The sequence below is a fragment of the Alosa alosa genome, chromosome 17, assembly GCF_017589495.1.
Source record: "Alosa alosa isolate M-15738 ecotype Scorff River chromosome 17, AALO_Geno_1.1, whole genome shotgun sequence".
In the NCBI taxonomy this organism is placed as follows: Eukaryota; Metazoa; Chordata; class Actinopteri; order Clupeiformes; family Clupeidae; genus Alosa; species Alosa alosa.
The window spans coordinates 6,404,730-6,426,208 of record NC_063205.1 but is presented as its reverse complement, the minus strand read 5'-3'; the positions used below and the strand labels follow the sequence as shown (position 1 = coordinate 6,426,208).

At 44.1% G+C, this 21,479-nt stretch overlaps 1 protein-coding gene across 2 annotated transcripts; it reads right to left on the bottom strand.

The window, feature by feature from the left end:
- Nucleotides 1-3,693: 3,693 nt before the first annotated feature.
- On the bottom strand, nt 3,694-21,080 carry ppm1bb (protein phosphatase, Mg2+/Mn2+ dependent, 1Bb). 2 transcript variants are annotated; one of them, XM_048267875.1, is made up of 6 exons: nt 20,713-21,074; nt 11,326-12,173; nt 9,556-9,673; nt 8,294-8,405; nt 8,127-8,184; nt 3,694-3,839 (listed from the first exon to the last, which is right to left on the bottom strand). In XM_048267875.1, exons 2-6 carry the CDS (start codon nt 12,154-12,156, stop codon nt 3,810-3,812), a joined length of 1,149 nt encoding a protein of 382 aa, XP_048123832.1. In that variant the 5' UTR covers nt 12,157-12,173; nt 20,713-21,074; the 3' UTR covers nt 3,694-3,809. The 2 variants fall into 2 exon arrangements, with proteins under 2 accessions (XP_048123832.1, XP_048123831.1); XM_048267874.1 differs by lacking the exon at nt 3,694-3,839 and adding an exon at nt 6,317-6,781 and having other exon boundaries at nt 20,713-21,080.
- Between the last annotated feature and the right edge of the window lie 399 nt (nt 21,081-21,479).

The window sequence follows — 21,479 nt, the reverse complement described above, 5'->3', positions numbered from 1 at the left end:
TTTTTTGATTCTGTCAAGTGATGTTGATGTACACAATTGCACACAATTAAACACACAAACACACACACACACACACACCATGTACTCAAATCATATACTTAAACAGGCTATATATACTGTATACTGTTTTACAGCATCTGTTGCTACAACCAGCACAACCAACATTTTAAATTCTGTCAAATGATGTTGATGTACATGCAAATCTTTGGAGTGGAGACTTTGGTGTGGACAGTCTGTGGCGTGTCCTGTTGATGCAGCCTCCCTCCTGAGGGATCACAAGTGTCATGTTCCAGCTCGGCATTCCTCACTCTGTCCCCTTCCCTCTCTCTCTCCCTCTCTCTCTCTCTCTCTCTCTCTCCCTCTCTTTTCCCTCTCTCTCCCTCTCTTTCCCTCTCCTCTCTCTCTCTCTCTCTCTCCTCTCTCTCCCTCTCTTTCCCTCTCTCTCCCTCTCTCTCTCTCTCTCTCTCCCTCTCTTTCTCTCTCCCTCCCTCTCTCTCTCTCCTGTTGATGGAGCTTTGCAGTGCATGTCGTAATTAACACAGGGGGGATCTCCAGAACTCATTGACTAAATGTAATTACTCCTCTCCTCCCTCCGCTCAAATCCACTCCCTTTCTCCGTCGTTTCAGGCTGGCTGGAGAAACACAATGAGCAGTCATGTCCTGGCATTGCAGACTGCTGGGCCAGAGGCTTGGGGGAATGAGGAGGGTGGGGGGAGGGGGGTAAGGGGGCATTGGCTGGCTACACTGAAACAGATTCACCCCCCACCCACCCACCCCCCCCTCTCCTCTACTCCCCATGATGTCTGCTTTGGCTCCAGTGGGCTCTCAGGACAGGCAGACAAATAGGGTCGATGCGGGCGGGGTGGGGGAGAGGTGTTGGTCCGGGTAAGGGTGTCATTAGGCAGGGATGAGCTTGTAGGGGGCACAACCTGATGCACTGTGGGGGAACGCAAGGGAGAGGGGGAGGACAGGACACTCATGGAGACAGAGAGAGGGGAGGAAGATGGCTGTCTCACCCTCCACCTCAGTTCAATGAGAAATTGCCTTTAAGTTTTTTATGGACTTATCCCCACCACCCAGGACACGTTTATTGATATGAGGCAGTGCTCAGGTCTACAATAAAACTTTAATGATGTGGACTCAGAATCAATCATGTTCCTTACGTTAAAGTGGTAGGTTTCTAAAGTGCATGAGATGCTCTTACATTTCTCTCAAACTTCTCAAAGAAGAGAGAAGAGAGGACCCTGCCACATTATACATTACGTAAATGCTCACGCTCCTTCTGCAGAGTTATGTAATGGAGATTCCATTATCACACGCCTACACATTTCATATCAAAGTGGCACTGCTACACAAACCCGTGCAGGCCAGCAATGAAATCCCTGCAGCTCCTGTTCCCCCTAGTGTTGGAACGCCGCTAAAGCACTAGCACCTCCTCACCTGTTGACTGGCAGTTCTGCTGCTCTCTCTGAAGGTATTCCAAGAAATTGCTAAACAATCCTGTTAAGACTAATCAAACTTATTCAATTCACACAAGAAAACATTTAATCCCGCCCAAATGTAAATAAACAAAAGTATACTTTTCAGGTTATTAGACAATCCACACATGGTGTCAATGTCAATCAATAGAAATCCTTTATTAGTAATAGCAGATTGAGATAAGGAATCTGTTTGCCAATGTAACACCTCATTCTATGAACCATCAGGAAAAGGAAAGCAGGGTGTGTGTGTGTGTGTGGGGGGGTGTAAATAAATGATTGAGGAATAAATAAAATGTTTGGTTGCATTAATCATTCTACTCATTGGTTGTGTTTATCCAGTAAGTGGTCATCGGGGAACAAAATAGATAAATAGATCTTTACAACCTCTCAATCAAATCCATTCTGCAAAACACTTTATTTTAATCTCATGGCTGTTTGTGTACCAATGGGGAAAATTACAGACATATACAATCATGTGATAAATCTACACACTCACTGTAAAGCTACACACCAGGGGCAGGTTAGGCCATTCACTGTTTCAGAAAAGTTCCCGTAAGCCCTCGAGAGAAAGCTTGACCCCCCACTCTCCACATATATGTACACAACCCAGCAGACGGTCTGCCCAAGGACAGGTCACATTGCAGCTGGGGCTGTGAGGCATGGTGCACAAAGTCTGTCACCACCATCATCATCAGGAACACACGATCAACATACAACTACTAGACAACAGTGCTCTACACAAGTGTATGTGTTTGTGTGTTTATGTATGTATATGTGTGTAGTGCAGCTGGGATTAAGTCCTGTACATATGGGCCTCTGGGTCTGCAGTCAGATCGGCCACAGCCGTGGCTGGTCACTCGCTGCTGCGAGGCTTTTGGGCAGCGCAGGCCATTGACTCAGAATGGCCTCATAATACCCTGTGGTAGCTGCCCCAAGACAGCGAGAAATATAACAAAAGATCATGTGAGAGAAGAGATTTTACACATCAACTTCTGTCTTTTTTTTTTTTCAGAGCACTTCAGGTGAGTCATATCTACAAACATATCTGCACTGTACTGTAGAAATACTCTAACAATCTTAACTTTCTCAAATATTTTATTGATTTCCATATATAGGTTTCTGTATTCAAATGTGAGTGCAATCCAAACATTACCCATTATCCATTACAATCCGACCCCCCTTTGACTCTTTTCTCAAAAGAGCATTAAAATGCTTAAATCATTCCCCCAGAAAATCATCCATTTTAAAATCTACAACTCAGTTCCATGAAAAAGAGAGAAGAGATAGAGAGAAAAAAAACAGAAGGCAAGATGGAGGAAGTAAGTCCTGTGGCTGGAGGTCAAGGAGACACAGAGGAAGTGTGGGAGGAAGGGATGGAGCGTGGGACAGTGAGGGCTATCGGCTGATCCTCCACAGCCCTCGGCCACTCTTGGTCCTCTCCTTGGGGTTAGACCGCCAGCACCAGGCAGCTCCGCTGATGATCAAGGCGAGGAACATCGGCATGCAGGGTACGCGTGGAGCAGTCGGGACCAGAGAACAGACACCTGCAAAGGGGGAGGCAGTCGCAGTGCGCCGCTGGTGTTGTGCTGATGTGCCCTTACAGCCAGAGACTGCGAGAAGAATTACAGGAAGAAATTGGGTGGGTGGAGCTAGGGGAGGTGGAGAGCACTAGACATGTGAAGCCTGAACACAGCACCATGTTGGACTAGCTTGTCTTTGCCAGGTTTGAACAATGTGGGGGGGTGTGTGACAGTTTGTGTGAAATCTGCATGTGTCTGTGAGCTTCTTTGTGAGAAAGAAAGAGTAATGTGGGGAATCTTAAAGCCTTATCCTCCCCACTTCACCCCCTCAAACAGACTTGGACATGTGTTGGCACCGTGTTGCCTCGCAAGGCTCCCACCCCCAAAAAAAATTCCCAGAGTGCACCACAGGAGACACCTGAGCCACACCTCCTGGAGGTTCCACATCGTGTCGCGCCAAGAAGTCCCTCATGGAATCGCTGATGCACCACTGCAGTCTCAAGGGAGCAGGTGTGAGGAAGGGTGGGGAAATCACAAAAAAGGACAAAAAAAAAAAAAAAAAAAATATTGTATCTACTGTACAAAACTGCAACTTTCAAAAACCAGCCCATTCGACCATGTGTGTGTGTTGGTGTGTGTATGCATGTGTGTATGCCATTTCCTTTGTGTGTGGGCCAAACACGGCTTAAAACATTTCCTATGAATCTCTTCTTAAAAAGAAAAAAAAAAAAGAAAAAGAATGGGGACATTTTCTTCTGTGTAAAATTGACATTCTGGTGTTGATGATGGGAGGTGACTATCACTCAGGCTACCATGGGTCATCCGGGTCACCACCAGTCTGCCATAGGGGAGAAAAACAAAAGACAAAGAAATGAGACAAATGGGGGGAAAAAAGACAGGAGCAAGAATGCAGAGGAAAGCAATGCAAAATAAATGCAAAAGAAAAGTAAGTAAGTATCATTCATGTCTAGTGCGCATGGGAAATGTTGAGGTTCTGCTCAATTAGCAGAGCTGTGATATACACAAACAGAATTGACCAGGTTCCATATTTATGACCCAAATTAAATTTTATAAGTACTAAATGAACAAAGCGTAATTTGTTTTTCCTTTTTTAAACCCACATTGTATCAAATGTGCCAGAGCATAGTTCAACCCAGGAAGAGCTACTTATGAGGTATACATATATATGAGGTCATACACCCAATAAATGAAATATCAAAATAAGAAAAGTTAAAACACAAACAAGAAGAAAGTGAACATATGTACAGACACATAAGCAAACATAAACTGGACAAATGGTGTGTATGTAAAGGCCATGTACCCTTCTCAGTAGGAGCCAACCAATTCAAACGACACCCTCTCTACTGAGAAACCACACATTTCACGTCACACTCACTTTAGCCAGTGCACATGCAAGACACCATGTGAACTCGTTTAGAATCATAAGTGTTCTATTTCTATTCTATCTATTTCTATTTCACAATCCTTTATTATTCGTTATGACCCAAGATCACCTAATTAGACACAAATTTAAAAAAAAAAGTTGGGAAAGGAAGACAACCCAGGCATAGGAAATATAGTCCAACAAGATTTATTTGTAAACCTTTCTGGTAAACAGCAACAAAATACATGGATACTTTTGCATTCTGACCTCAAACCCTTTAGACTGCCCCCAAATGCGTTCATGTTAGAAACCAAAAACAAACCAAAAGGTGAAGTGACTCTTGTGATAATGAGATGATTTGCGCAGGATAAGTTCTTTGCGAGGATGCAAAGCTCCACAGTCCTGAGGCATGACAGAGCTATTGATGCCGACAAGAAGAGCGGATGGATTATTCTTCATAAGAGCAGGCATGTCTGTCATAATAAACATCTTCAAAGATGCACCACAAATCATAACAAACCAAAACCCCCAAAACAAAACTGTCATCTCTACTAACAGATGCATTAAAGCTCCTTGGTTACACACTGGTCTGAGCATGAGTGCAAATTTATGCAAGATAACACACACACATTCCAGGCTGGGACAGCCGTTAGTGCAGGTCGAGCCCAAGAGCACTTAAGTCAAACTGCAGTTTGTTTCTAGGCATCATATTAATCTGATGGATGTGGAGCAGCTCACAGAAGGTTCCTGGACTTGCCTTGTCAGGTGATCTCAGGTTAAGTGCTAATACATTTTTGATTGTGCTTTTTTTGGATCCTCTATCAAGGGATTATGATACTCTACAGTCAGCATATTTGAGACTGTAGTCCATTTTTGTATACACATTAATAAAAACACATCACACATCTCTCAAATGCCTTTACCACCACGTCAACCCCCTCCCAAACAAACAAACAAATAAACAAACACAAAACACTAAGCATCGGATCACTGACACAAAATCACAGCCACACACACACACACACACACACATACACTCGCTCTCTCTCAGAAATACAAGTCCCATATGTTTATTGCATGCATCAACACTGGGAAAGACTTAATCTACTGCCCCCCACCCACCCCATCATCCACAACGGCCCACCCCTGAATGCACTGCTAACCCGCCTGGCAGAAAGCACATGCAGGAGGAGAGCGCCCTAACCTCCCCACACTGCTGGGGGTAGATGCACATGTCAATCCATACAGCACTGCTGGAGAGCGTAGCTGCAACTAGGAAGAGATAAGAGTGTGGACTATGCTTACTCAGGGGATACAGGCCGGGGATACAGCTGGGGCGTGTGTAAGCAGTACACTGGGAAAGGTAAGTGTGGGGAGGTTTATGCTGAATCCTGTATTGTAAAGAGAAAGTTTATGGTGTGCACTGATAAAGGGCAAATGTTTAGACTGCGGACTCCGCCAACAGGAGAGTGTTTAGTCTGTGCTAACGTCTATTTAGACTGTGAACTACGATAGTGTTCAAACTTTGGACTGAGCTAATTGAACTGAGGCCTCAAAGTTTGTAGATTGTACAAACCTGCAAGGAATTTGTGAGGCAGTTGTCTAGGTTGTGGCCCGTTCTAGCTGGTAAATTAGCATTGCAGACTGCTAAAAATGGTAGTAGCCTTGGAATATTGCTAAAGCTGTACACTGTGCTATTGGAAAGTGGAAATGGTAGATTGTGGTAACTGGAGATACAGTGCTGTAAATTGTGTTGAGCAGTGACCATGTCGTGTAGTACAGTCGTAGTTGGGAAAGGTGGGAAAGATCTTTGGCCCCAGACTGTCTCTGAGCTCTTTGCGGGGAGGCTAACCACTGATGCTAATAACAAAAATCACAATCAGTCATCAGCACCGGTCGTACCACACTCTACAGAGGTGGTGGTGGTGGTGGTGGGGGGACTGAGTCTAAACATCAGCTGGAGGAGGAGCAGGATGAGTGTGTGTGTGTGTGTGTGTATGGGGGTTGTGTGTGTGTGTGTGTGTGTGTGTGTGTCCACAGGACTGTGGAGGTCATGCAGTGGGTTTGTCGGGTTGGTCTGGCTGAGGCTTCTGCTCTTCCTCGGAGGACTCCTCGGAGGCTGGGGAGGGGGGCGGGGAGCGGAGCATGTTCTCGTCCTCTTCTCCCTCTCTGTTGTCGGGGCAGGAGGAGGAGGAGGAGGAGGAGGAAGAGGAGGAGGAGGAGGTGGGCAGCGGCTGTGACGAGCTGGAGCCCGGTGTGCGGTAGCTGGCCAGCGCCTCCTCCAGCACGTGCCGGTACTCGCCGCGGTGGTTGAGGCGGAACTGCCGCAGCGCCTCCAGGAGGTGGGCGGCCGCAGCGGCCCGCGAGGACTCTTCGTCCGAGCCCCCCGCGCCATCCTGAGGTCATGAGACGGGCCAGTGTCAATGAGGTAGGAGGGAGAGAGGGAGAGAGAGAGAGAGAGAGAGAGAGAGAGAGAAGATAAAGAAGAGAGAGAAACAGAGAGAGATAGATGGTTATGGAGATCAAGGAGAGGAAGAGAGACAGAATGAAAGAGAAGCAAAGGAAGGAAAAGAAGGGAGAAAGACTGATAGCAAGAAAGAAAGAATGTAAAAGAAAGAAAGGCCAGCATGAGAGAGTGAGAGAGCAAGCGCAAGAGAGAGAGAAAGAAGAAAAGAATGAGTGCGTAAGGGGAGAGACTTGTCTGGCATGACCTGGCGCCCTCTAGGAGGGTAAAGGACACCAGAGGGCTGGGTGCAGGCTGGGTTCTCTGCTCCCTTCCCTCTCTGTGTGAGTGTGAGTGTAAGTGTGTGTGTGTGTGTGTGTGTGTATATATATGTGTGTGTCTGGAGGACATGTTGATGGACTGCTCCAATCACCCAAACCAGCAAGCCAACTGTGCACACCCACGTGTGAGAGACGCGGGGGGAGCAGACAACACAAGACTTGGACAGGAAGTGACAAACATGCACTGTGATACTCCCCGCCACACACCCCCACCCACCTCACACACAGACAACCCACCTGAAGTACCCACACTGAGAGGGGACTGGATCTAAGGGGTCTAACACAGGGATTGGAGATAGACTCACAAAATCAAAATGTAAGAAACTCTTCCTTCTAGACTGTCAGTTCACAATATAGAGCTCATTGAGGACTTCCAAAATTACACTCTTTTCAAAGCATGGCTGTGCAGACCAACCTACCTTTGGATTCTCATTAGTGATGGTCATTTTGAAGCACAGCCAATGTCTACAACCCCTTTTGAAACCTGTGGCCCATGCCTCAACTTAGCCAAACACACAGGGTCAATGTAGTGAGCAGAAGATTCAGCTCTGATAATGTAACTGCACACATGTTTCACCACACTGGCTCTGAATGTAAAGGGGAGTTATGACTCAGTGATCACTTGTAAATTGTAGAGTCTGGCCTGATTGCTTCTTCAAATAAACAGTCCCAACAACTGTTACCATCCAAGGAAATGGTTGAGAACGTAGAACATAATTCCCCTTTGCCCAGAGTGAGGATACATCAAGTTGTGATTGAGGTGAATTTAGTAACATTTTGAAAAATGTATTCACTAATCAAACACAAACACAACTTGTACAAACGCAACAATAGAACCAATCCTTGGGGAACTATGGCTCCTGAAACCACTGAAGTCTGTGAGAAGCTGAACATGACTAGAGCTACTAATATGAAGGGGGCAGAAGGGGTAGAAATGAGTGAAAGTGTAAGACTCACCTCATCCTCCTCTCTCTGTGGGTTGAGCCTGTTGTATACTGCCTCGATCACACTACGTCTGGGGGAGGAGACAAGGCAGACACAGAGGTGAGACTTGTCCAAGCAAACAAACACAAGTATGTGAGGCCATGACGCTGGCTGAGGTAAAACAGTGGAGATGTTCCTACTTGCTGTTGAAACCACCTCCTGGTGGTAAATTTGGGATGCTCTCTTTGGCAAGCTGGTGCATGATGTGGGCCATGGTTGGGACGCCCTCTTCTCCAGACTTTTCCATTATATCTAGAGACAAAGTAGTGGCCAAGAGGAGACCGGATCAATGAGAATCCACACAGGGTTCTGCTAATGTATGGGTGCATGGCGGCTAATGTATTTTGCAGGATGGCTCCTCATATTTAATCTATACAGCACCAACTTCCACTTTTCCAGGAAGATGCTGGAGCCATATTTGTTTAGGAACACATGAGACTGTATTAATGCTCGGTCAGCTTTGACTGAGGACATGGCTCAGCAGTCTCTGTCAAATGAATTATAATGTGGAATTTGCTCTACCGTGGAAAATATGTCTACAATCAGCCCACACAACAGCCCCCAAATTAAAGTTTACCACCTTAGTGCCAGACATTACAGCCTCCATAATGATACAAATATGTCTAATAGGTGTTAGTAACTGTACAAATATCCATATAATTTACTGAGGTTATACTCAGCATTGGTGGAAATCACAAAGTAGAACACTGGAAGATATGATAGAAGAACGTGTGAAAAAGAGGTGATGCAGGGCTCTAGAGTGCGACCAAAATTTTTAAGGGTGCGACTAAAATTTTTCCTAGGTCGCACTGGTGCACCTAATGTCATAAAGGAAAGCGCCTAGACTTTCCTCGCATCTGCCGTCTCTCCACAAACTAAGCGTTTGTTCTCCTTTACATGGTGCACCAATACTACAAAAGTATCGAAATACCCTGAAATTAGGAACGTCACAATACCTATTGTATTGTATTAGTATCGATATAGCCTACTTTTAAGAATGACAGTCGGTGTTTCCCGTAGCCTGTGTGTCTTTTTCACACACGCAGCTTTTAACCTGCAGCTGTCGTGATAAGTAGCGAGTAGCAATGTTAACTTGAGAGGTGCAAATCAGCAAATCAACTTGTGTTGCTAACCTAGCTAGGCTATGGAATTTAGTTAATTTAGGCCTACTGTTCATTCCCGGTCCATGCTCTGACAACAACTCAGACACGGAATGTAATATGGAGAGAGATAAAAAGGTGACCTTGAAATTGTGCCGTTAAATGTGCCACGATGAAAAATTTGGGGTGCACCTACATTTTGTGATGGTGAAATAAAGCTATCACAAATAAAAAAAAATATTTAAATAAAAAAAAGTTTTTCCGGACACACCAGTGAGACCTGCGCTGGTTGACATTCTTACCTTCCACTCGAGACTCCAGGAAGCTGTCCAGCTCTGCTTCCTTCCTCAAAGCCTCCTCGGACACTTTAGGTGCGTTGGGCAAACACACCAACACCACACTCATGTTGTCTCGACTTCCCTGAGTGCACACAGTCATACAATGCATCTAAACTGTATGCACAATTTTTGCTTGGGTATGAATTTTGTAAGGTTAGGGTCAAGGGACAAAAAAGGAATGTAACTACAATACTTTTTTTTACTTCAAGGAATGTAACTACAATACTTCTACAATACTTCAATACTTCTTTAATGTTAGTCAAAAACAGAATGCTATGATTTACAAATCACATACACCCTATATTTAATTGAAAATAGTACAACAATGTATCAACTGTTTTTTGGGGGGGAAATATATATGTTCATTTTGAATTTGATGCCATTAACATCTCAAAAGAGGTGGGACAGGGACACTGTGTTACTTCACCTCTTCTTTTAAAAACAGTCTGTAAACATTAAGGACTAAAAGAGACCAGCTGCTGGAGTGGAGAATGAAATGCTGTCCCTTTCTTGCCTACTATAGTATTTCTCTCTCAACAGTCTGCAGTCTTCGTAATCATGTTTTTTGCTCCTTGATGCACCCAATGTGACAGGTCTGGACTGCAGGCAGGCCATTTTAGCACTTGGACTATGCAGCCATTCTACTGTAATAGGTGTTGAATGCAGTTAGGCATTGTTTTCCTGAAATATTCAAGGTCTTCCCTGAAAAAGATGTTATCTAGATGACAGCATATGAACAATATTTGTGCCTTCCAGATGTGCTACATCTGCCCATGCCATAGCCACTTAATTTACTCCCATACCATCATACATGCTGGCTTCTGAACTGAGCAATAATAAATGGACGGTATCAATTGAATAATAAATTTGAGGCAGAGCCCATGACTTCCATTGATTGGTCTAACCACAGGACAGTATAAATATGGTTTCTTCTTTGCATGGTAGAGGAGCATTTGTGGATGGAGCATTACACTGTTCTTAGACAATGGCCTTTCCTGAGCCAATACAATGATTTTCTTAACAGAAACCAGTCTGCTTTTAAGAGCCATCTGAGGCCCCAAAGATCACGACCATCCAATACCCTTGTCATGCCGATGAAAGTCTTTGTCCCTTGGGAAATTAAAAAGTTCTGTGACTTCACTTTCGTGACTTCTTTGATGAAATCCAACTCCATTTACTTACAGCAAGTCTCCAAACTGTATAAAACCAAAGCTTCGTATTCACGCGAAAAAAATATAAAAAATGGCAACCGTGTAACATAAGCCTATACTGTTTTTCAGCCCTGTCCCTTGTTTTACAAAGATTTCTCTGCATTGTCTAAATATGTTAATGATATAATGAACTGTAGATGATGAAATCCCAAAATTCTTCACATTGCATTATTTGCCCACACAGGTTCAGAGTAATAAAGATTACTTTACTTTCTTTACTTCTGAGAGACTGCCTCTTGGATGCTCTTTCTACACCAAATCATTGTGTCAGCCAACCTAATTTAGTTGTGAAATGTTCCTCTGTGTGTTTTCTTTGGCATTACACAGCTTTCCCAGGTCTCCGATGCCTCCAGCCCACCCTTTTTTGAGACATGCTGTTGACATCAAATTCAAAATAAGCGTATATTGTCTATTATGATATTGCAGTGTGGGAATTAACTTTGCAAATGGATACTGTCAACTTCAAGCTAGTGTTTGCAGGCATGTTTTTGTGAGTAGTCATACAACCTGTAGGCTTCCATACCTTGTGTAAGCAGGTATCCACCACTGTGTTGCAGACCTTCTCCAAGTCGTCGCATACCTCCAGACGTGAGTGCACAAACTCACAGAGCTCCTCGTTGCTCATGACATCCCAGATGCCATCGCACGCCAGCACCACAAACTCATCCTCGTCGTTGGACCGCGTGATCTCGTAGACCTCCGGCTCGGGCGAGACCAGCTGCTCAGTGGGCCCCTTGCCGTCCACGCACTTGTAGTCGTAGTCGCCGAGGGCCCGGGAGACGGCCAGGGAGCCGTTGACGCGCTGGATCATAACGGAGCCCCCGGCGTTCTGGATGCGCTCGCGCTCCAGCGGGTTGCAGGGCTTGTGGTCCTGCGTGGAGAAGCGCACCTGGCCTGAGCGGCAGAGGACGGCGCGCGAGTCGCCGCAGTTGATGAAGTACAGGTGGTCGGGCGAGAGCAGCACAGCCACCGCCGTGGAGCCACTGCGGTCCATGCCGTTGCGCAGGTCAGTGAAGTTGCGCATGTACTCGTCGATCTTCAGGAAGCCCGAGCGAATGCCGCTTTTGACGCCCTCCACGTCGGCGGGGCCCGGCCCAAAGTCCTCGCTGCTGGAGATGATGTGATCCAGTAGGTGCTTGGAGCAGTAGTTGGCCACGCGCGAGCCCGCGTGCCCGTCGTACACGGCGAAGAAGGACCAGTCGTCCAGGCCGTGGGGCAGGCCTACCACGGACGTGTGCGCATCCTCCATCTCCACGCGCCACCCCTGCATGCTGCTCAAGCCATAGCGGAGGCCGTTGCCAGCGCCATGTGCATTGTGCTTCTCTGTCTTGGGCTTGTCCAGGAATGCCCCCATAGCTCAGGACATGAGGCCTGTGGATTCAGGAGAGAGGAAAGAGTGGAGGTCAGGGAGGTCGGAAGAGAAGCGCAAGGCCAAATGTTGTGACCGCCTGCTGAGAATGTCGGCCAATTCATGTGTTGGTGATGTGCTACACACTTTGCCATAAGGCTTAAGGACAACATCGTTTTAAAAGAAAGGAGGGGTGGTATAACATGTGCAGATAGGTTGACTTAGGGACAGACAGGCAGGACGCTCTTTGACACTTATCCAACACAAGGTGTCACATGTTTTCATAAAAACGTGGGCACTTTGACGCTTGGAGTTGAACTAAAGAAAGGCACACCTTAATGCAAAAACCTGATCCTGTCTGATTGTTCCCTTAGTAGGAAGGTTTATGGAAACTTTTAATCTGATTGGAATCGGAATAATGGCTGAATTGGAGTAAAAATTACACATGTAAACACCTTGATCGGAATAAAACTATCGAATCGATAGTTTTATTCCGATCAAGGTGTGTATATGTGTATTTATATGTGTATTTCGATTGAATCGGAATGAAAGGGGTGGTAGTGTATTCCGTTCTTATTCCGATTGAACAGCCATGTAAACGGTAAATCGGGTTGCTGTAGCTTGTTAAGGAAAAGTAAACCAGCAACGCCTATTCTGACCAAAGATTCTAGAGCGCTTGTACACACCTGATCAGAATAGAACGTACACTGTGTAACAGATGACTTGACATTTTCATTCGGAATAGTTCAATCGGAATGACAAAAAAAAAAAAAAAAATCCATGTAAACGTGGCTAGTGTTATAATTGATGCAAACACAAACAGAAATCAGTGACATGTTAAGACTATAATTAAAGCTTGACGTCCTGTGAAGTCAAGCGTGGAGAGTCCAATCAGCATCACACATCACCCTCCTTAGACACACTGTATTTGCTTTCTCCACATCATAAGGTGTAATGTAGGTAGGAGACAACTGACAACTAAAGTGTCCAATGTAAACAAATGTCACATCACTGCCAGGTGCCACACATCTCCATCTGCATGCCGGATTAGAGAGCGAAACAGCTTTAACCCTTAAAAGGAGTACCGTCACACCGGTGTGACGGGAATGTTGAGAAATGAACGTTCTAAAGAATATCTGGGTTCATTGAATTCAACATAGAATTTAAGAACCTTCAATTGTTGCGGAACTTAGAATGTTCAAAAACCTACACCTTTAAGGGTTAAGCCGCTTTGAGCCACCCCCACCGCTAAGACCATTACCGACGTCCACAAATAGGCTCATATATGGACTACGGGCTAAGAGGCGCCCTTATGCAAACGCAGACTGGGGACAGCAGGCCTAAGCCAAGCAGGCCAGAGCCCGGACAAACACCAGAGCCAGTAGGATCAGAGGGTCAATGGGGAGGGGGTCGGGGGGCAGTGTCCATAGACAGTAAAAGAAATGGACGAACAGACTCCGTTTTCAATGGGAGGGCACGGAGTCAAATAGAACGATTTTTCAGTTGGTCCCCTCAGTACTGCGCAGACTTACACTTAACTTTGTGACGTTAGCCATCGAACTGAATCTTGTAACTCATATGATAGATACACAGAAATTCTTTTCACACTTCCTTCGCCTTCAAAGTCATCAAAGTTAAACATTTATTTATGTATTATTATTAATATCATCTTCACAAGTGATACCAAGTCGTGTTAATGTTGAAGCTACCACAAATGATCATCTTCAAAAAGTCATGCTAAAACAAAACAAAAAAGTTAACAGTTAGCCTTGAAGCTAATCTTCTTTCCACTTTTGCGACCTACGGTCAATCCATTGAAAACCTCTGAAATTATTATCGTTAGTGCCGTTTTTCATTAGGTTTACTATAGGCTACATAGATTTGTTCATAAGTTTCCGTTCTGGCTGGACTGAGCTTCTTATCCAAACAATATGGTTATCCCCCTACGGTGCGTTAGATTTACTACAACCGGACATGCTAAACATTCTTCTTACGGGAACCTAATGTTACGTACGAGGTAGTCGAGTCTTGTTTTGCTATTTATTGTTTATGTAGATTACACAGAAGCTACAATATCGGCACAGGATACTGATCCCCTGGGGATCAATAAAGTATCTATCAATCTAATATGTTATATGAAGTTATGGTATCCTAAAATGAATGGGCTTCTATGGGGGTTAGCAGAGAAGTGGTCCCTCCAGCTTACATTGATTCTTCTACTTCCGGGAATTCGCCTGCCCCCTTGGCAGTGTCCAGCAGTCAACTAGACATCTCCTCACATGGCTTCTCACTCCTCAGGAGGTCAGCCTAAGAGGCACCCAGCAACAACCTGACTTACTGCTCACCAGTGATGAACCGAGATGCAAAGGACGCCCAGTAGATATTGACATAACAATGACTGCTTGTCAACAACACAGCAAAAGAAATGACACAATTCTCTCAACAAACACGCACGGGTAAACAACGGACAGCTATCAAATACTGACGCATTTGAAGACCATTTATCCACACTTCACTGTGCTGCCCAGCATGCTGCTGGTTGAAGTAGCCTGTTCTGAGGGAACTCTCCCCAGGAGCGTGGGCTGGGTTCAGCTCCACACACGACAAGCATGGTAGGCATGTTCCTAAAAAAGACCACTGAAGGCAGGGTGTGTGTGTGTGGGGGGGGCTGCTGATGCTGCAGCAGTCAGTGGGTGGTGGAACTGACAGGGAGGGGCCGAGGCCTGGACACAGGGCCAGGGCAGGGCCTGACCAGAGATAGGTGCGGAGAGTGGGCCAGTGAGAGAGGCTAGGCAGGGGGTTGGACTGCTGCTGCTGCTGTGCCATGTCATGGTCTCAGGGCTCACGGAGTGCCAGGTTATTTATACTGCTCGGGCCGGCAGCATCTTGAGTTACACGCCACAGACAAGTTGCGCCCCATTCACACAACACAACAATCCGCTCTGTCCGCAGCACACCCCTCCTCATTCTTCGGCTCAAAGACATCCCTCAGCAACACACCCTTCTATCTGCAAACATAGCCCTCTATCCATAACAAATTCCCGATGAGGAGCACAAGAGTCCATCTGGAGCACATTCCACTCCCCATACCCCCTACACAGCCTACTAGGCATAACGCAACCCTACACACCCTAAAACCTACAACATGCTCGGCAGATAGCACAACCCTCGCAGCAGATGTGAGCTGAGATGTGAGCTGAGACGGGAGCTTTAGACGGACCTCTACTATCTGAAAGGATTAAAGGTCCTCAGGATCCTGTCCTAGGCAAGGTTACACTCTTGGCCCGGCCATTAAGAGGTCAATTATCCAAGTTGTTCATTTAAAGACACATTTGTATTGGCCTCTTCACCAACAACAATTTAGTATTTGGAAAAAAAATTCAGGTTCGCTTGTAAAGGCTTGATTACCAACTTGGTTGTATTCCATTAAAAAGTGATGGTGACAAAGGAAGCAAAAGAAAAATGTAAGATAAGGTAATAACATGACAATCATAATCCTAATGCAGAACCGAGTCACAATCTAACAGGCAGGAAGTAAAAGTGATGTGGAATTCCAATGTTCTACTCCAGCAAGGCCTGTTCTTTGAGTGCTGAAGTTGTGGTAGACGTAAAAGGTCATCGCAACAAGTTACTGTGTCAAAAATGCACGCCAACATCTTTATCGAGGCATTACCAGAACATTAGGTGTGGTTGTGTGAAATTCCATACGCCCACAATTGCCCGCATAACATTGCGATCCAGACAAAAAAAAGTTGGGTCAAAATTATTCTACACACCAACAATGGTGATTCAGGAGAGGTTTGGTGTGGGCCTTCACATTTTTTTGCCAAAGAAGACTAAAGAAGATATTTAAGATTTCACAGGTGGTCCCTAATAGCCTTGATTCCAGGTTAGTTAGACCGTCATCGTCTAACATTCATCAACTCTAAAAACATACAAATTCACATTATAGCTTATTTGGCATTACATCCGTCTGCAGCAATGAAAAACACAATTGTGAAAACTCTTGGCACCTGCACTATACCATTCAAACACCAACACGTCTGCAATGAATGTCAATACAAACAACTTGCCGACAAACATCCCTATCCAATCAAAGACTGTGGAAATCTTAAACTTCACATCTTTTTTCAAAATCCCCCATGCACACTCCAGAAACAGAGTACAACACATTAACAAGTCCTTTAAAACAGTTTCCTAAAACAGTCCAGCTGACCGGGCAAAACCTGTAATGACCCTCCCTGAAGCGGAGTCATCAGCACCACTCACTCTATTAGTGCTGTCTGTCCATAAAGCGCTAAAGTGGGAAACAGGAACAAAATCAAATAAACAAATCCCCGGCTGCTATTGATGGAAGAGCTTTCCGAAAGAAAGACACTTCTCCTTCTCCTACAGCTCTCATCAGCGTCTCAGGAATTTTTGGTCATATGAAAAACACAATTTAACCATCACTAACCCTGACCAGGTAAAGGGAGGTTGGCACCTGACCAGGATTGGCACTAGATTATTGAGTTGTACACTTTAAATTAGTACTCCGATGGCAGTTTGTAATGCAATTTTGCTGTATTTATGAAACATTTTTAGTTTCAGAGATTGTAAGACAGACTATTAGTTAATATGGAACTTCACCATTTTATCTATTATTTCACATGGACACAGCCAATTTGCTCATTTTGATAAGTCTGATCTGAGTGTGATCTGATAAGAATAGAGTCAATACGTCACATTCACTACAGCTGAGGGAATGTGCAACATCAGAGAAGACAGAGAACTGTGGTGTGGCTGACCAGACTAAACAATATACTAGTGACACACTAATCCTATGGACCCTTTCAAGAGTTCCATTATCAGCATCATAGTTGGCCCCACAAGACTTCCTTTTTAACATTCCATATGTTATCTTAATGCAGAGGAAGTAGATTGGGGCCCAAATAGAACGTTCAGGCATTGTTTTTGTTGATGAAAGGGTCTATATGGCTATATACAGCTGCCTCTGTCACGCCAATAGGCGCATACAATCAAGTGCACAGCTATGCAACCTTAATTGACAAATATGTCATGTGATGGATCGTACAGAAGACTTTGGTAAAGGATGCCATTCAGACCAGTTAGTTCTCTCCAGCTAAATGTCCCATTAACTGCTAGTGCTGTTATTATAAAGTGATTATAACAAGGACAAAAAACAGCAGTAGGTCACACCGACTAAAAAGCCAGCAGCACATATAAATCACTTCAGTGAGTATGGGGTGAATTTAGATGATGACTACAGGCCACACCATATCAACGTCCATGGTATTGGAATGAGGTGTTTAGTAACTGACAAATATCGGAGCATGTTCAATGGACTCAAAATGTAACATAAACAAAGGGACTTAAACTTAAATTGAATAATGTAATATGACAGTAGTGGTAGAAATGTGCAAATTCGACAAATAGATATAAGCTTAAGGCTACAACCGAACATGACTGGATAGGGAGCTAATAATTATGAACAATGATACTTTAGCACTCACAGTTCATAGGCTAGATTTTTCTATGTCCTACAAACATCTCATGTTGTTTGACAGTGCAAGTGACATTACTCATATGGTTTTGATGGAAATTAAAGGTCAAAAATGACATAGTCCACACTGCTTAGAAATCACTGAGTATCAAAGTACAGTGACCAATGGCAATAGCAAGAAAACTTCTAGACACACAGAACAGATGCTAAATGAAACCAAAAACTATGACGCATTAATATGAGGGCTCTACCAATCTGGTAGTTCATCATGACTGAACAGCTATGACAAAGAATGGCACATTTCAGTCCAACATAGCAAGGCTAACAAAGATTCGTACAAATAGCAAGGACATCAAATTGATCTGGATTTTGAACTGAAAACAGTCATTATATTAAATAGCAATTATTTTACACTGTCACAGCAATTATTTTGCACTGTCACAGCAAGTAAGCATTCAACCTTCCAAAAAAAAACTCAATAGTGAGAACAAGTCATCTGATGACCAAAGTGAAGCCGTACAACCTGCTGCATAACTGCTGGTTCAGGAGAAGCACAGCACAAGCTCAGAACAGACACGACTCACTGGGTTGGGCTTTTGGTCACGTCAAGCGTCTCCTCCAGTCTCTCTGTTTGTGATGCTGGCAGAGGACTTCTCAGCCTAGAGGGCCACCCCTGACCATCAGCCTAACACCTCTGGTCTAGATGCCTGAGAGAAACAGAGCAGCGTCCAACGTCTGCGCTCACTGGCCCAGGTTTTAGCCCAACTCCAAATACCTCATTGTACCACCATGACATCACCGCACCTAGCATGAAGGGGAGAGACACTTGCTCCACCCCAGTCTTCCTAGCCAATCTACTCCTCTGGATGGAACATGTGGGTTTAGAGCTGATGAGATGATCCAGGGAATCCCATGGAATGATTTCAGATTATTTAGCTCATCTTTTTTTTTATTTAGTCATCGTCATATCATAAAGTCATACGTAAATTAAGCACACTGTAATTCCTTCTTAGTTAGCCTATAATCCCAATAAGAGGGCACAACGGCAGTCTAAAAGGATGCAAGCTCTCTAAAATCTGTATGTCTAATACTGCTCCCATTTCCCTCTTCATGAGCATGACTCTACCACTCTGCATCTTTCTACAGCTCAGCCACTACACTTCATTAGCTCAATGGATCATCAGGGATTAATAGTCACAAATATCCTATGCACATAACCGACACAGATTTGTACTTTTGTTCAAAGTCACACCGTTGCTATCGGCATATTGATTATCAGAAAAAGTCCAATACTGTGCATCCCTATTTGAAACAGGTGTACAGTGGCTGACAAGATGTTCTCCACATGGTTATAAAACATGCTCAGCTCGAACAATCTTATCAGTGTGACTTTGCCTTGTAGCTGGTGAAAATCACGGGTAGCCCTATTGATAAGAATTGAATGCCATTACGTAGTCTATAGTGAACACAGCACTCTGTCCACATGTTTGCACAGCAGCACCCAATTCACTTCATGAGCACAGACAGAAACAGTTATTTTTGACAACATGACAAGGCTCAGTGTCACCACACCTCCATGACCAAAGTTAGCATACAGGCCACCAAGACTATAAGGGGTATATGGGGGGCTATCATCAGGGAAGTCAAAAACATGAGTGTACCACAACGACATGATGACGTGTTTTACCACTCCTTTGCTTCACATACGCTATAAGTATTTTGATAAGAGACATATCACCAAGTTTCGTAACATGATGGCCTTTCCCTCCAACTTATACCCTTCCACATTCAGAATAGGATAACAGGATAATATTGTTACCATTACATTTCACATGTATTGCTCCTGTCTATTCTAAGTTGTTCAAAAGGTGTGTGTGTGACCCTCTTCAGATTTAAGTCACCTCCACGCAAAAAAGATAAGCCTACTCCCTCGATTTCTCAGGAAAGGTGTTTGTTCAGTTGAGGTGCATATTGCATATCTTTGTCTATGTTTTTCAAGTGCAGACCAATACAATTAATATTTTCTTTAAACATTCAAAGGAGTCATTGGACTAGAAATGAATACACAGAATTATGTCATAATTAATTTAAGTCACATACTTTGACATGTGAATTTAACACGGAAACAATCACTCCCCACTGTTCCCTTGCGCCATACCAGTTTCATTGCAGGACATTAGGTAGCGTTAGCTAGCGTTAAATAATAGCTAACTTTCGTTAGCTTGGTAGCTAGTTAGCCCACAAGCTTGCTTTCAATTAAGTAATTTATATTCTGTGGTGCGACAATGTAATCAGTATATACTGATGTGTGACATTTCAAACCATCAAAAAGAGAGACAAAAACCACCAAAGACCTGCGTTAACATGATTGATATGTGTGTTTTTGACAGACCGGTGAAGACTGCGTGTGACGTTTCCAGCAAGCCTCGAGCTAGGTGCAGCCCGTTACCAGCCGCCAGTAGTAGGAAATCAGTTGAGAAAAAGTTCAGACAGGACCAAGGGCAAACCGACGCTAACTAGAAGGCCCACGAACTGAGGGGGAGGAATGTATACTCTATGTAAGGCAGCTAGGAGTGCTCCGGATATAAACATGGAGAAACGTAGCTGATTACATAATGCACCTGGCTAATATTATACTTGAGCCGATTGGATTATTCCTGATGCGCGCATGTTTGTTGATGGCACATAAGCCAATAAAGCTGGCTAGCATTTACCTAGCAAGCTAGTTAGGTTAACGTTTTAATACAATCTATGGTTTTAACCAACACCACGTTACACAATTATATTTTTTAATATAACATATCGAGCGATGGTTTACGTGGCTTGAAAGTATGGGAGGGGGGACTGAAAGTACACTGTTTGAGTATTACACAACACGAAGAAACCCATTCACCAGTGAGATCACAGGCCAGTAACTGTTAGCTTGCTGTCTGATTGGTTAGCTCCACAGAGGTTAGCTACGCCTGCTAGCCATCTTGAGGCCATGTCAAGATATGCTAGCTCGTGAGCTAGCTTGCTAGCTAGTTTCCCCTCATAACGTTACATTCTTTGATACTTACAATTTCAGGAATCAAATTGATGATCGTCCTGTTGTCACCCCCTGTCCGAAGGATTTTTTCGCTAGCTAGCAAGTTAAGTGGAAAAATGCTTCGATAACAACCAAGCTTGACTTTAAAATAAAAAGGATAACGTTAACTCCGTTTTCGGTGGTCCTCTTCTTTGACTGCGTGGATATATACGCATGTTTGACACCACTGAGAAACTCCACATTAAATCGTATAAATATATTCTAATATATATTAAAGTTAGGTCGTGTTTTAAGACCGAGGAACGTTTTTTCGTCCATTGAAGGGCCAGTTATCCTTCGGCTCAGAGTCCTGGTTAAGGGGAGGGTTTGCTCTCCTGCTAGTTTGATGATTGGACTACAATTCCAGAGAGGGTGTATCATGATTGGATTACTCCCCTGGCTATTAGCTGTGTCTCTGTAGTAGGCTACGAGTGGCGAATGTTTGTGAAGAGAACGTCATCTATGATCCTTCGTAAAGCACTGTCGCACTAACGTTGCCATATTTGCAGACGTCCAACTTGTGAATAAATCTTGCAGTAGGTGTCATCTTTCTGACAAATAATTAAAATCAATTTATCGTTTCATGGATTCGCTGAAAAACTGATTAAACAAACATATATACATAGATAGATAGATAGATACTTTATTGATCCCTAGGGGAAATTCAAGAACATACATACATACATACATACATACATAGCCTATAAATAAAGTCATTAGGCCTCCCAAGTCACAAAAAAATCTGTCTCAATGTAGACT

Coding starts and splice junctions, on each gene's coding strand:
- ppm1bb (XM_048267874.1), bottom strand. CDS start 12,156: ATGGGGGCATTCCTGGACAAGCCCAAGACAGAGAAGCACAATGCACAT. Junction 9,674..11,325: donor TGGATACCTGCTTACACAAG/GTATGGAAGCCT, acceptor GTGTGCACTCAG/GGAAGTCGAGACAACATGAG. Junction 8,185..8,293: donor GGAGGTGGTTTCAACAGCAA/GTAGGAACATCT, acceptor CTCCTCCCCCAG/ACGTAGTGTGATCGAGGCAG.